The following is a 23,005-nucleotide window of genomic DNA, read 5'->3' on the forward strand; positions in this document are numbered from 1 at the left end:
AAACTTATCTCTTGTACTGCGGTTGGGTTTCTCTTCGCGGCAGCCGATATTCTCAAAGCTCCTCAGAGTGGTCCGTTTTCTCCAACTATCCACATCCGCGCTGACAGAAAATGTTGGATGGTGAAAATTTGCCGCATGGAATGCCTGTGAAGGTATTATGGCCTAAATCAGGCATTTGATCATCAACTGACTTGGTATAGACAGAGGAAGATCACAGAGGGCCAGTTGGATGGGGGGATGATAACAAACAAAGGACTTTCACTCAGGAGACCGCTGCTTGTGTCCGGTGTGAAACCAAGTCAACGTTGATTTATTCCACGATCTGGGTGAATACTTGATTATGATAGGACGCAGGCTGTCCATTAATTCCTGATAATGGACACCTACTAAGTAGTTGTAGTTGTTAAAGTGTAGTCTAGAATAATGGCTGGATTAAATCCCCCGCAAAAATTATCTGAATTTCTTATTTACCACACTGAGGTAACGTTAGTCCTTCTGTGCCTCATCCTCTGCCATTTCAACTTATTGATAATTTGTATCAAATGAGAATTACACTGCCCCTTTGTGGAGGCCAGAACTACCAGATGCACCGCGATTATTCCTGATAATGGACACTTTTTCGGGCATTATCCCTTATTTATTTACCCCTTCAGAGTCATGAAATAAGTAGTCGATCTAGGCTTTGAGGATATGCCATCCTGTTTCTCATTTGGAAATAACTCTCTTACTTGCTCTCTTCCAGAGATTGTAGTGAAAGGATTAAACTAATGTAGCACAACAGGAAGACTGCTGAGTAATTTCCTAAATATTAAGTAATTTCCTGGATTATAATTGGATTGACTCTAAATAAAGTTTCATTATTCCTAAATCTTTAAAACAGCACTGTACCCAATTTTGACAACACACCTTTGTTTTTCCCTGCAGATTGTAGAAGGTGAAGATGCTCAATTCTCAAGAACCATCACACTGTCAAAAGAAGCGTTTGAGAAAGCTGTGCGTATGAATGTTAGCGTACCATTTGTAGCCATTTTACGATTCAACAATATGGCTTCGGTAAGAAACAATTTCAAACTTTTATCTTCAATGATGCAGAAATTTTAATCACGTTACTATTTTGTAGTTGTTTACTTTTTTTTCAGGATGAGTTGAACAGCAGTATTTTAGGTAATGAGGTTTTAGCAATTGAAATGGGAACCACTATCAAAGAGCTCACAGACAAAATGGGCATCAGTTTCAAGAACATTGAATACGTAAGTAAAACATTTTAATATATATATATATATATATATATATATATTGTGCATTATTGAATGTGTGTTATTCGTATTTCTTTTAATGCTGTTCTGTTGTTTTGTTGTTTTAATTTCTACAGGAAGGAATTCCATCTTGTCAATCATGGAATGGTGATGGTAATTGCAAACTTTTCTTTAGGTCTACACTGCCTTTGAGAGAATAGAGCTTTTCCTACAGCAGACATTTTTCACACATCAAGTACTATCAATAACATTAACGATGGCTTTTAGGAACAAAACCCAAATATGTGATTGTTGCCATGACCCATAATGTAGACTAGAAAAGGACATGAAATAACAGAGACTACATTGGTGAGATGATGTAAAGGGCTGTTTCACATATCACATACCACTGGTGTAAATAATACAATTAATGACGGCTGAATTCTATTTAGCTGCTTCAGTTTTATTACTTGTATTTTGCATGTTGACTCACATCACTCTGTCATGACTTACTGTACTAAGACACTTGAATAGAATGGATACAGTGTTAATGTCAAATTAATTGTTTGTCCCACACGTTTTGATTTTGACTGACCTTTATTTACATCTGGGTTTAATATTCCAGTATTTTCGACATTTGAGATCTACTATTCGCATGGAGCGTTGATGCTTACTTGTTGTTTCTCACTCACTCGAAGTACTCATAAGCCCTCCAGCTTCAGCTCTGCGTTGTCTGCATGCTCTGATCCTGTCTTTTAGGAAGCCGACCAAATTGGACTGATGACGGATGTCTGACAGTACAAAATGGGAAAAACATTACATGCCAGTGTTCGCATTTGACCTTTTTTGCTATCTTATTGGTACGTTATACGTCTTTTGTAATATTCTCATAACATACTAAGCCTTGTTCTTTCAATTGGCCTTCCCAGTGGAATACACATATATATACATTCCTCTGTATGACTGCCTAAATTGCACTCTGTAGCTACTTCTTTTTTGCTATTTGCAGGCTCCTCTGAATGATACCATATCCAGTAATGACCTGAAGAACCTCACCATCATCACCCAAGTTGGCTGTGGCTTGTCCATGTTCTTCCTCAGCATAGTCCTCTTCATGTACTTCCTTCTGAGGTATTGATAACATGTCTCAATAATTAGTTTCAGATTCAATAGTTTCTTTCCAAGAAAGAAAATTATCAGGAAATTATGACCATGTAAACTAAAGTATGAAACCCATCTTTCATCCAGGTTTCATGGACCGATTTCAGTATCTAGCGGAATACTCAATCTCTCTCATTATGTAGCCATACATACTCAGATATTTCCCATAAAAAAAAAGAGTGAACAAATAAAAAGGGATGAAGGCAACTGACAAAAATGAATCATCAACATTTAAATTCCGAAAAGCTGTGGACTGATGCAAATATTTAGAGAGTAAGGCGGCCAATATCATGTTGTTGTTTTTTTTGTTTTTTCTGCATCTGATAAATAACAATTTATTGATAATAACAAAAGAGACACAACAACTGTCAGCAGTGCACCTATTTTAAATAAAAAAATGTGTCATCATCATTATTGCTAGCAAAAAAAGTTGTATTAAAAGATACAGGATTGATTTAAAAATAATTCAGACTGTTAACAAAAACCCATTTATCTTAAAAGTAATCGGTCGACCAATTAATCACTTTATCTTTTATTTAGATATCATTGACACAAATGTGCTTAAGTCTTTATACAAGTAAACAAACACCAAAAAAATCATCTCCAGCCGATAGCTTTGTTGTCCCCGAACCAGTTGATAGTGAGTTGTGAAAATTCATGTAAATAAGCGTGAACACAGAACACAGAACACAGAACACAGAACAGCAGAACACTATGTAAATAATTTGCATTAGGGAAATGAGACATTTGAACAGTAGCTTCGTTGTAAAGGTTGCTATGGAAAAAAACTGTGTTATGTACCAAATAAATGCCTTATGAAAATAAAGTAGCATCCCATCTGAGATATATAAATACACATAGAATTATGAAATTTGTGATTAAATACTACTCATATGACTCCTGTTTTGGATATGACTTATTAAATAACCATACAATGATAAATGGTAATTACAAATTTACAGAGGTGAGGGAAGAATTTTAAGATAAGATAATCCTTTATTAGTCCCGCAGCGGAGATTAATAAAGTTAATAAACTAATAAACTTAGTTTTCTATACTAATACCACGCTGTAAAAAATATCTCCTCTAAATAAAAGTGCTGTACTGGAAGGGTAGTATCAGGAAATATTCTTTAAAGTATCAAAAGTTAAATCTCTCAACGGAAAGAAAAAGCCCCTGTAGGGGTTTATGATATCTATTGACATTTTTTTTTTTTTTTTTTTTTTTTTTTTTTTTTTTTTTTTTTTATTTGACCTTTATTTAACCAGGAAAGTCCCATTGAGATTAAAAACCTCTTTTTCGAGGGAGTCCTGGCCAAGAGGCAGCAACAAATAACATATGTACACTCACAATATTACACTCACAACATATAGACAGAAATTAAAATGATAAAAAACAGTTACAAGTAAATTAAAATTCATAAAAAACATCTACAAGTAAAACATACTATTATACAGAATATGATTACATTATTATTGCTCATGCATTAATGTTTAAGCAGTGTTATACTCTCGTGAGGTGGAGCTCATTTTTAACCATTTATTATAAGGCTCCAATGATTATTTTCTTTACTGATTAATCTGCTGTTTTTTATTGATTAATTCCATTTATCGTTTGGTTTGTAAAGTAAACAGTGAGAGAAGCTGTCACAATTACCCAGAACTCAAAGAGACTCCTTCTAATGTCTTGTTTTGTCCAAACAACAAACCAAACATCAGAATTATTATTACCACACTATGTGTGGCTGACTGTCAGACCCTGCTGCGGTAAAATTAGAAGTTTTTTAAAGGGATTCTGGTACTAGGAATCACTACTGCTTTAGTCTACAGGGACCGCCAAAAACAACACAGAATTAAAGTTTGTCATAGCAGCTTTAACTCCTTCACCAGACGGGGTAATCATAAAAACACTGATTTGTCTATGTGTCTCTCTTACAGGAAAACCGTGGCCAGTATAGCCACAAAGATTCTCCTCAACCTGGTGTCGGCCATGTTCCTGCTCAACTCCACTTTCCTGATCAACAACTTTGTGGCAAATCTGAAGAGCTCTGTGGGTTGTAAGATCTTGGCGGTTCTCATGCACTACTTCATGTTGACCACGTTTACTTGGTTTGCTGTGCAGGCCTTCAACCTCTGCCTGCAGATTTACGTGGGGGGCCAAATTGTAATCCGTCACTACATACTCAAAGTCTCAATTATCAGTTGGGGTGAGTACACATCATTATTTTCGGTTGTTTTATCTGAACATGGACTTGACATTTGCAAGTCAGTGATAACTTGGTAAATCTTCTTTTTCCATTTCCAGCACTACCGAGTGTAGTAGGAATCCTCCTGCTCATTTTAGGAAAATATGGTGAACAAGTCATCCATACTAGTGACACCGAAGAAAAAGTTGCCATGTGAGTGTGTGGATTAAATATTAAATATACAGACTCATACATTCATTCATACACTTCCTTTCCTTTACTGACATGTCTCTCTGTTCCAAGGTGCTGGATAACGGACAATGACGTGCACTACATTGTCAACATAGGTTACTATGTGTTGGTCTTCCTCTTCACCTTCACTACCTTCATTATCATAATGTCCTGGCTCTTTTATCTCAAAGGAGACAAGACAGAGAAGAATAAAAGTAGAAAAAGCATTACAATCATCCTAGGACTGTGTTGCACGATGGGTATCACTTGGGGTTTTGCCTTCTTCGCCTACGGTGCCCTCCGGATCCCGTCCTACTACATTTTCACCGTCTTGAATTCTTTCCAAGGTCCTCAACTGTGTTAATATTAAGCTTTCAACTTAATCCTTTGTTGCATTACAAATAATTGAATTTAATCCTATTTTATACTCGCTGCTCATATAGGTTGGTTTGTATTACTTCAGTTACTTTGTTTAAGTGGTTATTACAATATTATTGTATTATTATAAAAGTCAGATTTAAAAGGATGGATGACTGAAAATAAAACCCACCGACATGAGCAATGAGTGTAAAATAGCCATAAACTAAAAATACGTTACATTTCAAAGGCTCAAATTGTCCGTATGAGTGACCATCTTTCTTTGTCTTTTAGGTTTCTTCCTGTTCATCTACTACTATAAAACCAGCCACTCAGAAGAGGTAAGCAGTGGTCAGGAAAGTTCAGACCGCTCCCGCACTCTTCAAACTGGCCTGGACAGCACCGAGAACATGTACAGCAATTTGTCTTCCAGATAAAGCCCTGGAAGACGAATGGGGATTAAAAGGGTGAAGATGGTGAGCTTGAAGTAAGAGACTACAAGCAAGTAGAATTAACTAGAAAGTGTACTGGGGTATAACATTATAAGAGGCATTTTACCTGACATTTATTGTAGGTCATTAGTGTATGGGAAAACTGCTTTAATACTATATTATTTAGTTTCTTATGACCAGAATTAGGGTTGTACAATTCAATTTCTTTGAGGGAGGGTCAATAAAGGCTGTATGTTTCAGAGTTAATTATCAATATTTTTGACAGATTTTTCAATAGAAAAAAAACCTGCAAAACATGAATATTGAATGCTTAAGTATTTTATTAAAATTACATTTTCAAGACTCTCAAATTTAACCGATAAAATATCTCCAGTTGTGGAAAAGTAAAAGTAAAAATAAGGTTTCCTAAAGCATGTTTTGACTGTTTGGAATATGAAAATGAGATGAGGTGCACAGGAATAAAGACTCTTTTATTTAGTTTCAGTCACACAAACATCAAAACAAACTTTATACATTAATACGCAATTGTTTTTAAAACTAATTTCAAGTTTGGAAATTATTATGACTTTTACAGCAAGAGAGCTTCTGCTTCCTTGAGAGTTTTTTCAATTTCAGCCGCCTCCAGGGAGAAGTTCTCCCTTTCCTGCATCATATGTTCCCGTGCTTTTGTGAGATCTGTCATCGTTGTTTGGATTTCCTGTAAATGTGTAAAATGAGGATAATTTAAAATACACTGCAATCATCACTTAAATCAATAACAACAAACAGCGAAGTGTTAGCTTGACTCACCTCTAACCGGGCACGTTGCTGTGATGCAGTGTCTCCAAACACTTTTAATTCATTCAGCAGGTCTGTGGACAGACTCTGAAATGGAGACAATGAGAGTTGTGTTCAATAGATGGCACTGCCTATGATAGCAAAAAAGACTGTTACCCTCTATGTGTAGGATACAGGTATTGTGTAGTTGGGAATTATTTTTAAAACTGGTAAAACATTTTCTCACTTTAATTGTGTGGTTATGTGGTATACAACAAGTGCATGTTTGTAGTTAAATGTGTGATAAAAAAAAACAAGAACCTTGACTGTACATATAACATCAAGTTAAAAAAATAAAATATACATACCATAACCTCTTTTCTTTTATCTTCATTTTGTTGTGCAGCTTCTCCAACCCTTTCTCCTAAAACTAAGAACGAAAGCGGCATTCTTTTTTTTTTTTCTTTCTGTCAAGCAACCACTGAAATCAAGCAAAGAAAAACACATTTTCTAACTGGGGACACATATTCACCTGGGTCTATATTGGCTGCGACTAGGAGAATGTGACAGTCCTTCAGGTTTTTATGAACCTCTGCATTCTCCTTTTCTAGTTCACTGAACTGCAGCGCCAACTCGGCAACTCTTTGCTGCAAAGTATCAAGGAAAGAAATGCTGGTCAATTGCAGCAGACAACAGACTGAATGCAATTTATAAATACAAGTACTTAGTTATGTTACAATCATACAAGTACTTCATTAAAACTGCTTCCTGTACCTGTGTCTCTGTGAGGTTTTTCTGCAGCTCCTCATTGGTAGCCGTCAGATGCTGATTCTGCCCCTTAAGCTCTGCCTGTTGCCCATACCTGGTGGAGACCCTAACAACAGGTGCAATATAAAGATGTGAGAAAAAAAAAAAGGCTGATGCTCACTGCATGTTAAGGATATGCAATATAATGTAATACCTACCCTTTGTATCCTTTGGGAGCAACAGTTTTCCTGCAAGACAAAAGTGAAAAAAAAAAATTAAATAAATGAATTGAACAGCTGTGAAGCAACTATACAGAGTAGTGTTGATTAGCACATGTCTTACTTTGGTATGTTTTCCTTTTGAGGTTTGAGGACACCATCTGACTTCTTGGCGGCATTTTCTGTTGCAGATACAGTTGCTGCGTCTTTGGATTCAAATTTACCGGTTTTCTTCATTTCTACAGGTAACTGGACACCTGGAAAACATAAGATTGTAAATCAGACATCAGCTTTGTTTGACTAAAAATGCATAATGAAATGTATATATACACACATAAATGGAATCACCGTGCAAAAATAGCAAATTCCGCTCACCTCTTGGAATTTTGGATGACATTTGCTTAATGTGTTGTGCAATGAATACAATGCCAGCAATGAAAAAGGCCCCTGTATGAAGAAACAATCTGATTAACTAAGTATCTCATAATATAGTCATTTCTGTAAAAATCACACTTAACCAGGCATACTCCAAACCTTCAACAACTTAAATCATAGAATACTAGGAGCTTTATCTTCACTATTACGCCAATAAAATAAAAAAAGACTGATTTTTGAATGGAGTTTGGTGTTAGTTCCCAAATACAACCCTCTGAACAGCATCAAGGGTGTAGTCAGCTTAGATTAGGTGCTAGTTAAACGTTCGACAAACCTCAAACATACCGATATGTGTGACAGGGATCAACAACACCACACCAATGCCTACCTTTATGGATGCGTTAAATAGAAGACTTGTCAACAGTCAATTCCCCCAAAACGAACCGCACGAATTTCAAAATGTCCCGCCCTCTATGACCACTTCCGGTTTGAATCCATCATTTCCTGTATGACGAAAACTTCTTTCCTCGATTTATAGTCGATTTATAGAGGGTTTTATTCATTGATTTAATTCGAGCTAAGCGCTACATGTATTCTTGTTTTAATGCTGTTGAGTTAACATTACTGCACTAACCGAAATAAGCAGCGAACGGCAGCGAGAGACAGCGGACAAAAAAAACAAATTGAAATAGCTCACTGCGCATGCGTGGAGGCGGCTAAATTCAAACCGGAGACGTTAGCATCGAGGCTCGTTGACGTTAGCTGCAGCTCAATCGCATTAAAGTCATGAAAGCTGTTTCGCGTTAGTTAGGAAGTAATAACTCAACAGTATCCAGTGAAGAGCCGAGGAGTTAGTTCATAACAACTGCAAGGTATGCGCTGTAATGTTTCGTTTTTGGGGCTCAGTTAGTATTTGTCTCGTTCGTGTTGTTAATGACAGACCAATGCTCTCTGCAGAGGCCACATATCAGTGTGTGTGTGTGTGTGTGTGTGTGTGTGTGTGTGTGTGTGTGTGTGTGTGTGTGTGTGTGTGTGTGTGTGTGTGTGTGTGTGTGAATGGAATGGAGAGAAGTTGGAACTCATTAAATATCAATATTTGGGGGAAGGGTGTCAATTATAGCATCAATTATTTAGAAAATTAAGATCACACCGTGGTAAATGTTGCAAAATCTTGATGAAGTTAAAAACAGAAAAGCATTTAACGTTTACTACATTACATTACAGTCATTTAGTAGAGGCTTTTGTCCAAAGCGACTTACAATAAGTGTATACAACATAGGTATTCAAGAGAACTACGAGTCACCAGAAGTCACAAGTTTCTTAAACAAGCATCTAAGAGCATAAACCAGAGCAAAAGTACAGAAACAAACTAATACGAATACAATAAGTGCAACAAACTACTACTGTTCAAATACTTTTTATATGTTCATGCCTTTTTATACATTTCTGCTTCTTCAACCTGACACACCGTACCTTGCTCCCAGTAGACCACATGACACTAATACACTGTGCAATACAATAGTTATAATAGTTTCTGTTTGTATATATAATATTTTAGTTACTGTGGATTCTTTACTGTTTTTTATTGCTCATTTGCTTATTTATAATACTTATTTTTGATCTTGTGTTTTTTTTACTATGTCTCTTGTTTGCACTATCCTCTATGCTGCTGTAATCCTGTAAATTTCCCCGCTGCAGGACTAATAAAGGATTATCTTATCTACCTATTATACCACCAAAAATGATATGAAATGCCATGTCTTATTATGTCTTATTCACTTAAATGTAACCATGTGCTGCACAATCAGGGATTTACTGAATCAAGGTCTGTTTTTGTTTGTTCAGTTGAAAATGGAGCCTCTGGATCCTGCCAAGACTGAGTGAGTAAAAAATGATGTTATTGTGAGGAGAAAGCGCTAGTGTGCTTTGTGCCTGAACCTCAGAGCAACAGACAACACATTACCTAAAGGCCATCTTTGTACCTGGCATTAACATTGATTTGTGATTTGACTGTATTCACATTTTACACAAGAACAAACAACCACTATAGTTGAATATTATGTTTCATGTGCTGTTACAGTGAAGGCAGTGGATCCTCCAAGCGACGCATTTCTTCGGTTAGTGGCATAAATAATTTATAGACAAAGTGAATATAGTGTACATTTATTGTGAACAAATCATAGGCCTGAATCATAACCTCTGCAATTTCTCATTTTTAGATTTTAAAAGCACCACGGAGATCAGTCAGATTTCCTGAGCCACAGCCACAGGAACATGTGGTAACTGAATTGCTAGATTTTTAAAAAAGTGTTTATATGTCAAATTGGGGGGTTTTCTAGTAATGAAAGATAAGCTGAAATGGTAATATATTTTTAAGTGTCAATGCTCACCCTAATGGGGATGAATGTGAGTTGTATGGTTTTATATTTTACTTTCTATTTTTTCATAATCACTAAGGTGGAGTGTGCCAAACCGGTGGAAAAGAGGAATTCAAGAAGAGTCAGTTTTGCCCCTGCCAACGATGTTCTTCTGTTCTCAAAGTGAGACGGTAGAAAAAAAAGTCAGGCCCAAATTTTCCTGCAAGGACACTGACATTTCAACCTAATCTGTATTTTATCTTTACAGGGATGTAAAAAATGCCTCTCCTGCCAGAAGTCCTTTACAAGACTTAACAGCAACAAGTATGTAATGTTATTATTTAAAAGTATTTGATATATTATTAGTTTTTGGAGCAGCCTTGTAATATTTCTCCTTTTGTAATTCCACAGCAGTGACAGATGCACAAAATAGGTAAGGTGACTTAATCATTTCAAGCTCCACATATTAAGCTGTTGACCTCATTAGCGAGGACAAAAAAGTTTGAACTTTATATTTGCTGATCTTTGACTTACAGTCTCACCAAACCAGTCCAAATGTTCTGTAGTAACAACATTAATATTGTGTGTTTTCTTACATAAGGGTCCAGACTGTGGTCACTGAAGATGGGATTCAACAAATTATGGGTAGAGATATATTTATCTTTCAACTTCAAACAGCTTTAACCACACACTCGCATTATTTGCTACAGTGTAAGATGACTCTTACTGAATTCAAGTCTCTCAAATTTAGGAATGGAAACCCTGTTGAATGCTCCTCTACATGCCTCTCAACAAAGGGATAAGGTGAGTTTGAAGTCACTCTGCTTTTTTTGTCAGAGTTGTGTTTCTAAGCAATGTTGCAGCCACCAATGGTTACATTTTCTTTGTTATGATTAAATGTATTATATTAATACAATGCTTCATTATAACGTTAATGAGAAGTTTTCATGTACAAATCTATATTTAGTGACCGTTCATTAACATAAAGCCACTTATCTTCACCAGGCCGACTTTGCTACTGGGGATGACTTAGGGGAGAAAACAGTGATGTTCTCGACAGATGATGCATTCATGGACATGACCCACTGTCACACAATAAACATCGCAAATGATGCAGATTTAGTTGCAGACATTTCCCTCCAAAACTATGACTCTTTACCCACTAGAGGAAAGAAAACAGTGAAGCTCACTGCCAATGATGGAGCCAAGGGTATGACCCTAAGTCATAACGTGAACATTGGGTCAGTATCAGTTCCCACTAGCAGAAATATCGATTTAGGAGTAGAGAAGAAAAATGTATCGTCATCAGCAGCTACTTTGGATCCTGGATTTGAAAACTTCCTTGCAAGCCTCTCTAAACCAAGTGACGCCAGCGCTAATCCTGTGATCACCAGGATGACGCCTGCTGCATCGTCTGAAAGATCAAACTGCTCCATGGCCCAGATTAAACCACAAAGGGCTGATGTGGATAAAGAAAATCAGGCTCCAACTTCTGCTGCAGCTCTGATGGAGAAGTCACTAAGTACATCCAGGAAGATTGGTGAATTACCTTATGGAAGTGCACTCTGTCCTGAAGATGATTTAAGCATGGATATGACTGAAGCTCAGACAGGTCGCATTCTGGGATTCACCGATGACGATGATCCCTTTCAGTGTCTTTTCCCCACGCAAGAAATGTACTCCGACCTTGACAACAGAGTGTCACTGACAAAAGAGAAGACCAAACAGCAGCAGATCAGTAAACCACAGGCGTCATTCACCCCTAAAGGTATTTTCTATCAACTAAACTAACAGATAAATGGACTAAATGTTCCAATGCCAAAATATTTATTGCCTTGTCTTAATACATCATATGTACATCTTGTGTGTTTTGGGGATGCTGATTTGATTTCACAACTTATGATATATGACTTATTGACAGTTTAATTAGCATCTTATTTCTTTTTCCAAATTCAGATATGACATCTTTGAAGAATCCATCTCTACATGATTTGAATCAAAGACACAAGGTGAGTTTTATAATTAGTCTACTTAAGTATAACTTAAGTTTTAAGTCCGAAAACAACCAGTCATGCTTTACTGCCATTACATGAAGCTAAAGGTGATTGAGCTTTTTCTGTTGCTGCTCCCAGGCTTTGCAAAAAGCCTCCCGTGCCTCATTAAGTCCTGGTCTACAATTGACAATTTTTCATTAAAATTAAAGACCCACATTAGTTTGCTTGCTTCTAGACCAGTCTGAGGCGGCCACAAGACTTTTCTCAAATCCTCCTTACCTTATTTCTAACATCCTCTTACTGCTCTTTTATTGGATGTTGGTTTTACTCTATTTCTCATAACTCCATATTTTATTTTTAATCTTTAATTTATTGTTTTGTGTTATGTACTATTGCCAATTATGCACCTATTATGAATAATGACAATTATAGATAGTACTTGGATAGTTTTCAGAATGTTGTTAAAGGTTCTCCAATGTCTTTTCTCTTTCAGGCCAACCTGGATAAAGCAGACAAATGCAGTGAGAAAACGATAATGTTCACTGCAGGTGATGAGTTTATGGATATGACTCAGAGTCACACGGTAAACATTGCCAGTGGTTCATTAGCTCCTTCAAACAAAAACATGGACCTTTTTCTCACTCGTGGAAAAATGGACAATACTTCATCCCTGGAGGAGAGAAAACCCGGTGCCCACAGTGGTAGTCCTGCAATTGCAAGAATGGTACCTTCTACGGCAGCATCCTCTAGGGAAACTGTTGACACAAACCGCTCCCTGTCCCAGCTGAAAAGTAATGTTGGCAAAGAAAATCAGTCACTAAATACAAGCAGGGTTTCTGGAGAATCTTTTAATGGAGGTACAATCTGTCCTGAAAATGATGTGAGCATGGATATGACTGAAGCTCAGACAGGTCGCATTATAGGACTTACTGGCTCAGATGATCCTTTCCAGTTTCTTTTTCCCACACAAGACATGTACCCCCCGAGTGGAAGTCTGAAGAAACAAGAGGTGACTTCAGAACAGAAGAACAACAAAGGGCTGGGATCATCTAATCACACAGGTATGGATACTACAAACCTGCCTTTTTTGACTCCAATGTAGATCAAATAATCAATTTAGAGAACCCAAAAAGAAATGTGGCCAAAATGTTTACATCTGAACAAACATTTTATTTCATGTTTAGCACAAAGAACAACTTGAGTGCCCTTCATTTAATTTATTACTATTTTAAATGATGGGAATTTGCGTTTGATTGCTTTTCTCTAATTTGCATTTACCGTACTTTAATTCCCTATCTCTACTTATTAGGTATGGAAAACTCACCGAAGACAAGGGTGCAAAGAAATCCGGTGAGCTTAAAGATTTACTTACTATAATTTTTTAGTTGTGTATTAATTAATATACAGCAACTGTATATTTAAAAAATAAGTTGTGTAGCTGTATGTGGTCTGTGCAGCACTGTTACCTAATTTTTTCTGGTGTCTCCAAAATGTTAAAACAATATTGTAATGAATTAATTAGTAATGCTAATTTAAAATGTCATATCAAGATCCATTTTTTTTCTATACCTGTACACTCACAGTGATTATGTTTTTCTCTTCCACAGGTCAAATATGATACTGAGGAAGACTTCAGAGATAAAACAGTGAGGTTTACTGCTGATGATGCCTGTATGGAGGTTACACGGAGTCACACTGTAAACATTGCCACTGATTTCGAATTGCAATCGCTCCAAAATTCTTACTTATTACCCACAAGCGGAGAGAAAACCGTGAGGTTCACTGCAGATGGTGCAGCTATGGATATGACCCAGTGCCTCACTGTAAATATTGCAAGTACTTTAGTATCAGATTCACTTCTCCCTGTAAAGAAACAAGATGCTGAGACATGTGATCTGCCTAGAAACAGATCAGCACACCGTTTGAATCCAAGCTTTGGTGCAAGCCTCTCAAAAACAAGTGGCCCCAGTGGTAATCCAGTGATCACAAAAATGATGCCTACAGCTGCCCAATCCTCTACCATTGGAGACTCATGGAATGGAGGGACAATCTGTCCAGAAGATGATGTGAGCATGGACATGACTGAAGCTCAAACAGGCCGGATTTTAGGAATCACAGGTACAGATGATCCTCTTCAGTGTCTTTTCCCCACACAAGACATGTACCCCCAAAGTGGTAACTTGAAGAAAGCAGAGATGACTTCACAACAGCAGCACAATGAAGCACTGGAATCATCTAACCGCAAAGGTATGGAAACACCAAACCCTCCAATTTTTGACAAGGCACCAGACAAAAAATATTATAATGATCAAAATAAGAAAATCTCCCCGAGTGCTTAATAATGTTTAAATATTGTAACTGGGTTTAGAAAGCTGATTTCTTTATGTTGGAATTGTTTCTTACTTATTTCCCATCTACACATTTTAGGTATGGATACCTCATTGACTGCTTCTTTAAAGACGAAGGTGCAAAAGCATCAGGTGAGCCTAAACTTTTCCTTAATTTGATCTTTTACACAAATGTGTTTTCTGAAGGAATCACTATACCGCACACCTGACCTAATACTGCATTTTAAAACTTGCATTAAACCTTCACTAATTAATTTTTTTAACAGTTGATTAATTAACTGTGTAGCGTGACAAGGGTGGCTAAAAGTGACAAATCCAAATATTTCTCCATATCTGTTGAATCCTTAAATGGGGAAATGTTTTCAATGTCTGCAATAAGACATTTCCAAGTTGTTAATTTGTGCATTTTAAAATCTTGGCCATAGAAAAAATGGTACTGAAATGGTAAAATGTTTTAATTATGAAAAGATAATGTTAACTTGGTGTACTATGAAAGTTGACACATTTTCTCTGACTATCTCCTTCAGGTCAAGTTTGAAGCTGAAGACGACTGCAGAGAGAAAACAGTGAGGTTTACTGCTGATGATGCCTGTATGGATGTGACAAAAAGTCACACTGTAAACATTGCCACTGATTTACAACTGCAGTCTCACCAAAATCTGGACTTTTTACCTGCTTGTGGAGAGAAAACTGTGAGGTTCAATGCAACAGATGCCTGTATGGATGTGACAAAAAGTCACACTGTAAACATTGCAACAGATTTGCAACTGCAGTCTCACCAAAATGTGGACTTTTTACCTGCTTGCGGAGAGAAAACAGTGAGGTTTACTGCAACAGATGCAGCTATGGATGTGACAAAAAGTCACACTGTGAACATTGCAACAGATTTGCAACTGGAGTCTCACCAAAATGTGGACTTTTTACCTGCTTGTGGAGAGAAAACAGTGAGGTTTACTGCAACAGATGCAGCTATGGATGTGACAAGAAGTCACACTGTAAATATTGCCACCGATTTCGAACCACAGTCTCACCAAAATGTAGAATATTTAGCTGGTTGTGGAGAGAAAACGTTGAGGTTCACTGCAACTGATGCAGGTATGGATGTGACCCAGTGCCTCACTGTAAATATTGCCCAAAATTCAGCATCAGAGTCACTTCTTCCACACCGAGATTCTGACATATCCACCCATGAAAACATAAATTTTCCAGCGGAGATGACACATCTTCAGCGTAGAAACCGATCTTCATCAGCGCACACTTTGGATCCAGGATTTAAAAACTCCCTATCTAGGAAAAGTGGCCCCTGGGCTTATCCTGTGATCACCAGAGCAGTGGCTCCTGCAGCACTGTCCCCTCACTTCCTGAACCCAGTTAAAACAAAGAGGCCAGGTGTGGATACTGAAAAGGAAGCTCAAGCTTTTGTTTCCGCTGCCGAAAAGAAGCCAATAAATACAACCACGGTGGAAAGTCCGGAGGACAATGTGAGCATGGATATGACTGAAGCTCAGACGGGTTGTATTTTGGGACAAACAGATGAGCCGCCTCAATGCCTTTCTTCAACACAGGACTTATGCCGCAATTCTGACCATTTGGATAACACCGGGGTCACTACACAATTAAGCAGTGAAGAACTGGGATCATCCAACGATGGTGGCGTGGAAATCACAACCCCTCCTGATTCTCTTCACTCGAATGAAACTGGCACCAGGTGCGAACCAAGAAATCAAACTGGTACTTTATCGCAGAAGATGGAGAATTCACCCAGTGCTCGTGTCGACCATGATGTTGGTACAGCGCCTTCACGGAAGTCTAGCCGAATGAGTTTGGCTGATCTTCAATCAAAAGTAAGACGTTTGAGCCACATAATGAACACAGCTCCTGCCATGGACGCCTGCACAGCACCTTTGCCTGGACTAGAACCCGACATTGACAAAAACTCAAAAGACAGAACTAAATGCCCACCTGTAACGGAGCCTGAACTTGAAATGGGTTATGTAAACACAGAAGAAAATACACAAGCTCAAAGTCTTATGCAAGGAGAACAATCCTTTACTACTACAACAACAACTCCTTTCAACCTGAAGACTAAACAACTCATGTCAAGGCTCTCAATGGGAAGCTTTAAGGCGAAACTCCCCCAAAGAGGCAAACCTGAAGACCCAAAGAAGCAGAATTCTGTGGGAGAACCTACAAGGACAGTCACCGTCAACGTTACGAATAAACTGAGCAACTTTGACAATGATTTGAGCAATATCTATGACGAAGAGCTTGGAAGCTTTGAAGATATGTCAGAAACACTGGACATGAGTCCTCAGAGAGCCACTGAAAAAGTGAGTACTTCTCATGGGTTCCACGAGGATGAGCTTATAGAGGAAGAATTTTTTGAACAGGACTTTATTAGTTCTGTCAATGGGAAAAAGAGACCTTTGCCAGTAGATGAAAACAACATGGAGGATGAAAAAAGAATGAAAACATTCACTGAGGCGACCACTGACGTTGAAACGGTAGGTCAAAATGTGAGTGTTGTAAACCCCTTAAATAATGGATATTGCTTTGTTTACTTTATTTACATTGACATACTTTAAATACTTAACTTCCTATTTTTTTTTATTGGTTTATTTATCATAATTTTGTGAGATACCTGACAGGAATTAACCTCACCTCCCTTGCATATTGACTTTGATTTAAGAATATCCAGTATATTATACTACAAATATTTTGTTATGGAGATTCTTCATTTGTTTGTATTTTCAGTCTCATGTTGTGGAGGGTGACGGTAACATTACTACAGCTCCAACCATGACTGCACAGACCACAGATTACTCCAACAGCAGTCACACAGCCAGCACCAGGTGTGAAGCTACATTTGAATCAAGTAAGTTGAAATGGATTCACATGAGTATCATCAAAATTCTTATTTGGTGATGTTTTCCTGACGCGATTGTGCAATTATTGTTTTTATTTTTTCAGCTTTCAAACAAAGCCTGTTTGAATCCCAGCTTGAAGACTACACCAATGATGTACAGAAGGTATGTTGTTGACATGAATATATATTTGAATGATCTTGTTTTTTTATTCAGTTATTTATTGCTCTCAATGTTTTGATTACAGAAACTCGATGATGGCACCATTACAGTGTTGGAGTTCTTTAAACTCTTCAACATAGACTTTGTCATCCATAATCCACGGCAAAGCATCCTTCATGCGAGAGTAGGTTCATCTTCATAAATACTAAAAATATAAATGGAAAAAACGCCAAATGTAGCGACATGACTTTTTTTTCTTCTTCTTTTTGCAGCTTTTGTCAGACACAGATCGCACACCGATGGATTTATTGAAAGAAAGACACATCGACCGTCCTAAACAGATGGTGTACGAGACCGACGTCCTCAACCTCACAGAAAAGGTGGAGGGGTATGTACAGTGAAGTTTGTAGTATTACACTTTCACGACTGATATTGAGACACATACAGTAGCTGTATGTCACATTACACTGTTTAACCTTGTTGTTTTTCTTCCTTGAAGGGTGTTCATGTCTCATATTCGGTCAGCATGGCCCCTTAAAAGGTGCAATGTGTGGTACTTGACCATCTGCTCCCAAGAAATGGAGTTCAGCATTTCACCTCTGCTAGGTCGAAACAATCAGTTATTGAAAAATAGCCAACTTCTAACTAACAGCAGAGCAAGAATACACATAAATCAACTAAACTGCTGAAACTCTGAGGCCGAATTAACACTGCCATCTTTAAATCTTCATGTGTGGCTTCAGCCTATAGTCTGTGTATGTTTTGATAGTTTGTTCCCACAATAGACACTATAGTGACTCACTATCACCTCTTCGAAGAAACAAGGCTTATTGCATGACAGGACGGACTGGGGTTAGCTGCTAACCATGCTTTTTTTTTTTTTGCCGTTTGTTAAAAGCAGCATATCTTGTGTGAGAGTATGGAAAGATCCATATAGCCATAGAAAGATACTGTTATAAGAAGTTAAAATAAAACAGAGACTCTGTTTTGTCCTCTCCCCAGGTTGAAGGAGCGAATGCGGGACTTGGACAAACCACTGAAGATTGTTAATAGACCGCTGTGGGAAGAAGTGAGAAATTCTTCAGAGAAAGAGGTATGAAAGGATAACCCAGTGTATTTCTTTCTAACTCAAATGTATTTTCCTCTTTGTAACCATGATGACTATGTCATGTGACATGTTAACGGTGTCACATGAACAGTGTGAAAATGAGAATAATTGACATTTTGTTAAAAGGCTGCATGTGAATATTTTTGGGGATTTAGCTGGTGCCCTTTGCTGTTTATGTAGATAAAGCAGTAGGAAAAGTATCGATTGGGCGTTTGATTTCATTCCTGACCCTCACTGTGTTTGTTTGAATTCACAGCTCAAATCTTTTGGCGCCAAACTGAAAGAGAGAAATAACCTCTTCCGAAAGTTGAGCAAAGTTCAGTCCCATGAAATGAAGGAGGTGTTGTACTCAAATCTTGTGCAGGCTAATCTGGTACGAGCCTCCACACACAGAAATACTGAATTACAACATTGTGGATATTTTGAGGACATAGAAGGTTAAATATATTTTTTTATCTTTCCAGGAGGAGCAGCAAAGGTCGAGAGGAACGATTGAGGAAGCAGATGAGATGCTAAAAAGTTTGGATGACTGTATTCAGGAATTAGAAACCGGTATGCTACTGTGGGAAAATCAATCATGGCTGTCCAGTTTACAATGCTACCTTCTCTGTATAAATGGTTTATGATTCAGACTCACAAAAACAAGGCTGTATTGGTGTGGAGGTGATGATAAAGTGACAGTCGGAGCACAAGGTGAAACAGCTGTAACACTCTCTGTTTTTCCCGTCCTCTAGAACTTGCTGCAGTTGAAGAAAATGGCTTCGAAGACAAACCAAGTCTGAAATCACGTCAGGAAGGTAACTTGTAATACCTTTTCGTTATTAGATTAATTCATTTTTATGTGCTTGAATTGAATATTTACTTTTTTCCCCTTTTTTTTTTACAGAAATGCAGAAAGTTACTGAGGCTTTGGCAGATAATGACCGGTGAGTTGAGAATATTAATGAGTATCTTTTTTTTTTATGTTTATATACTTTAAATGTTCATTCTATTCTTTGCCTTTGCCACAGACAAATATCCGAACTGGAGATGCAGAATAAGCAGAGTTCAAATAAACTGAACAGGCTGAAAGCTGAGACCAGGAACCTTGAGAGCCACGTCAACGTTCTGCATATGTCAGTTTATGATTTTAATGGGTTTTCAGATCTTAAGTATGCCTTTCAAAACACATAGGACCTCATTTACAAAAAGTTGCTTATGCTGCACCTTGAACCACTTTCATATTACACAATGCTATTAAAGTGAAAACCTTTTTGTACATTTCTTACCTCAGGTTGAATGAATGGAAGTTTGCAAAGAAGACCGACAACTGCACCACCTACACTTTCCTTCATGAGACCTTTCATCTAGAGCTGGTTTATGAAAAATCCAGTGGTAAGTAGTCTTCAACAGACAGACACTAAAGAGTGAATAAGCAGGAAATAGATTTTTAAACTTTAGATAAGCTTGTATGGCTGCTACATGGTGGACAGCATTCATAATATTTCTACATATATATTTATTTTTTATTTATTTATTTAACGTGTGTCCACAAATAAGTGGCTAAATACTGAACAATTTTAACCATGTTGCCCTTTTAGCCACACTAATCCAGTAGTTTGACAGGAGTTAAACTACTGTTTACCAGCCAAACTATGCACAGAAATGTAGCCTGTTTACTAGGCAGACATTGAGTGAAAGTATATTTACAGACTTTAGTTTATTTTTGTGTTTGATTTCACAGCCAACTATTTCTTTATCAAATCTTTTTCCAATTAATGCTATTTGTCTTTCCTGTTGTTTTTGAAGGAAATGATGCTGGTGATCAGTCTGAGAGGAAAATATCACATATCGCATTCAAACTTCAACTTGATGGTGAGAAAAGAAGATACAACAAGTAGTGTGTCATGTCAGAATATCAGAATATGGGATGAATATTGTGTTTGGATTTACATGAGCTCAAATCTTGATAGAATACATTTTGAGCTTTTGGGACATTCTTGTTACTGGTAATTTGAAAAAGAATATAAGACTACTGAACACTTTGTTTTCTAACTAGATGAGAAGTCACAGGGCCATGCCTGCCTCGTTCACAAACTGCTCTCTGAGTACTTCGAGCGGGAAAGTGACTGGGTGGAGAAGTATCCAACCAGCAGACATGTTCCAAAGGTAGGTGTGAATGGACATTTGTTCTGTTTATTGCAAGAAGGGCACATGTGCAGCTGCATGTTGTACCCGTGCTTATCATGTTAAATGTCAAATTTGTTAAACTTCTTTCAGTCAGTAGACACGTAGTATTTTTGTCTCATTGTTGTGTTCTACCTTTGGTGGAAATAGTGTTTTACACAGTTAATATATACCTTTCATCTGAGGTGTTTTGTCTCCTGTGGTATGTAGCTGCTCCATGATGTTAGTCTGGCGGTGAGTCGCTGTCGTCTGCTGGGAGAAGAGTTGCGCCTGCTGAAAATGTGGGGCGGTCTAAGGCTTGATATTCTCAACATCAACTGTGTGGACACTCAGTAAGAACTCTTCCCAACCAAAGATAGCTAGTGCAACATTTGTAAAGGAAACTTTTTTCAATTCATTTTGGACATTGACCTAATGACTTTAAAAATGCATTCAAAACCAAATCACAAACTAATTAGACTAGCGTTCCATTGTTGATGAACAGAAATAGAATAAAAGCCCACATTACATTGTATAATATATATTTCTTTTTTCTTCCTCTAGGGTGCACATTGTGTTCAGCCGTCTCAAGACATTTTCCAAGTTTGAAGTGATCTTCTCTGTCAGTTTGATCGACCACCTCTGTGTCCTTAAAGTGCAGAGCTTCAAAAACATGATCGGAAACACAACGTAAGTTTGACACAAATATAAATTCAGTAGAAATAAGTGAGGTTGTGCTTTCCTGGCAAAATGTGACAAAATGTGTTGTTTTTCACTTGCATACGTATGACGCAACAGATACACTCATGTCGATCTATGCATCTTTCTACACGTAGTCGCGAAACAAAGCGTTTATCTATACTTAGTCTTTTATCTTTTTTCAATTAATACGTACGTAAACGGGAGTTTAATGGCCAATAAAACACTACTACTTTACTACATGAGTACAATTTATAACATATTTTAGGGTTTTATTAATTTAATTATTAAACTTTTATCATATTATCTTTCTTTTCCTATTATCTGACCTTTTTCTTTGATTTTGTGTTTCCAATGGCCTGTTCTCTTATTTATTGCTGTCTTAAAAAGTGGTGTAGGTAAAGCCTTCAAATAAAGTTTTCTTTGGCATAAAGCTTTTAACAAACGTTATCAGACAAAATAATTGCTTTTGTAAGCAAACATTTGCTGCCAGGAATGAATGAACCACACTTCAGGTTTGTTGATGGAAAATTAGATCAGAATGTTCACACATACCAAAGGAAAACACACTGCAAGGTTTGGCTGCCGTTTTGCTGCTCGAGGCTTTAAAATTTGTATACAAGAAAGGAACGGGTATAGACACTTCAGTGTTGCGTCAGTGCTGCCCTTACATAAGCTTACATTTAGTTTGATATTTACACATTTGATGTTTTCATTTATCTGCAGGATCCAGCAGATTGAGGAGATTGTGGCGTCGTTCAGTCCAACCAAGAACCTCCTGACGAAAATTGTCAAGAAGATTCATGATCATCTGCTCTGTTGAGACCAGGAATTTTTATTCCAATTGTTTTCTAATCAAACTCTTTTGTACAGTATGGATGTTGACAAATTTAAACTTTAAAATGTATTATCTGGCTTTAAAAAAGAAAAGGGCTAAAAATTGAAACAGCTTCATTTCTTATTTGAGGTTATTCAAGTTATGTGTAGTTGTGTTAGCTATGTCATCCAGCTAGAACATTTGGTTCGATTTATATTTGTTCAGTGATTATGTGAACCATTTAACAGATTAAACACAGTCGTCGTTCTCTGGTCTGGTGTGAAGACAGTTTCCAGAGTCTCTTCCAGACGGTGAACATGAACCCAGCTTACAGTACCTTGTTTTGCCTATAGTGTTTAGCTTACAAATATATGTCACATTTAGCCTAACCTTTGTACAGTACTGAACATATGTAAATAGATTTCACTATATTTTGCTTGTAAAACTGTAACGACAGTTCCTCTTTTAATTTTTGAAAAAAAAAATCTATGTACTTTTGTCATTAGATCGTTGTTGTTCGTGCATTAAAAATAAATAAATAAAATAATTTGAATTTTTTTTTCTGTGCTTTTTTTGATTACCTGTTTTTTTACCCAGGATGCAATATCTGAATTAAGATTAATTCACAGGTTGCATACTGTAGTCTCTTCTTAATCTGCTTGTCTACAACATGTAGGTTAAACTGTTTCAGTAATGTATCATCAATAATAAAAATTCACTTTGCAGAATGTGAAATTTATATCTTACAATACAGATATTGTGTCATGTTGAGCTTCTGGGCTCTAAGACTGGTAA

The 23,005-nt window shown here is 37.2% G+C and overlaps 2 protein-coding genes across 2 annotated transcripts; one reads left to right on the top strand and one right to left on the bottom strand.

The window, feature by feature from the left end:
- Window positions 1-6,006: 6,006 nt before the first annotated feature.
- On the bottom strand, window positions 6,007-8,092 carry knstrn (kinetochore localized astrin (SPAG5) binding protein). The gene is made up of 9 exons (XM_054618652.1): window positions 8,062-8,092; window positions 7,717-7,788; window positions 7,466-7,598; window positions 7,342-7,371; window positions 7,151-7,250; window positions 6,909-7,023; window positions 6,745-6,806; window positions 6,410-6,484; window positions 6,007-6,317 (listed from the first exon to the last, which is right to left on the bottom strand). Exons 2-9 carry the CDS (start codon window positions 7,736-7,738, stop codon window positions 6,189-6,191), a joined length of 666 nt encoding a protein of 221 aa, XP_054474627.1. The 5' UTR covers window positions 7,739-7,788; window positions 8,062-8,092; the 3' UTR covers window positions 6,007-6,188.
- A 17-nt stretch (window positions 8,093-8,109) lies between these two features.
- On the top strand, window positions 8,110-22,727 carry knl1 (kinetochore scaffold 1). The gene is made up of 32 exons (XM_054618651.1): window positions 8,110-8,588; window positions 9,562-9,596; window positions 9,797-9,833; window positions 9,936-9,995; window positions 10,174-10,256; window positions 10,342-10,397; window positions 10,485-10,506; window positions 10,675-10,718; window positions 10,825-10,877; window positions 11,079-11,841; window positions 12,030-12,082; window positions 12,561-13,128; window positions 13,377-13,417; window positions 13,675-14,314; window positions 14,495-14,547; window positions 14,943-16,919; window positions 17,170-17,290; window positions 17,386-17,444; window positions 17,527-17,625; window positions 17,714-17,829; window positions 18,444-18,534; window positions 18,806-18,922; window positions 19,014-19,101; window positions 19,284-19,346; window positions 19,436-19,475; window positions 19,560-19,664; window positions 19,823-19,923; window positions 20,338-20,403; window positions 20,588-20,697; window positions 20,926-21,047; window positions 21,259-21,384; window positions 22,120-22,727. Exons 2-32 carry the CDS (start codon window positions 9,568-9,570, stop codon window positions 22,214-22,216), a joined length of 6,000 nt encoding a protein of 1,999 aa, XP_054474626.1. The 5' UTR covers window positions 8,110-8,588; window positions 9,562-9,567; the 3' UTR covers window positions 22,217-22,727.
- Window positions 22,728-23,005: the final 278 nt, after the last annotated feature.

This window comes from Anoplopoma fimbria, chromosome 18, assembly GCF_027596085.1.
Source record: "Anoplopoma fimbria isolate UVic2021 breed Golden Eagle Sablefish chromosome 18, Afim_UVic_2022, whole genome shotgun sequence".
NCBI lineage: Eukaryota > Metazoa > Chordata > Actinopteri > Perciformes > Anoplopomatidae > Anoplopoma > Anoplopoma fimbria.

Bases quoted from the DNA above. Each gene is read 5' to 3' on its own strand.
- knstrn (XM_054618652.1), bottom strand. From the start codon at position 7,738: ATGTCATCCAAAATTCCAAGAG. The intron at 7,024-7,150 runs GTACAGGAAGCA...GATACTTTGCAG, and splicing joins AAAACCTCACAGAGACACAG to CAAAGAGTTGCCGAGTTGGC. The intron at 6,807-6,908 runs GTGAATATGTGT...TTTCGTTCTTAG, and splicing joins CGCAGCCAATATAGACCCAG to TTTTAGGAGAAAGGGTTGGA.
- knl1 (XM_054618651.1), top strand. From the start codon at position 9,568: ATGGAGCCTCTGGATCCTGCCAAGACTGA. The intron at 10,878-11,078 runs GTGAGTTTGAAG...TATCTTCACCAG, and splicing joins CCTCTCAACAAAGGGATAAG to GCCGACTTTGCTACTGGGGA. The intron at 17,830-18,443 runs GTATGTACAGTG...TCCTCTCCCCAG, and splicing joins CTCACAGAAAAGGTGGAGGG to GTTGAAGGAGCGAATGCGGG.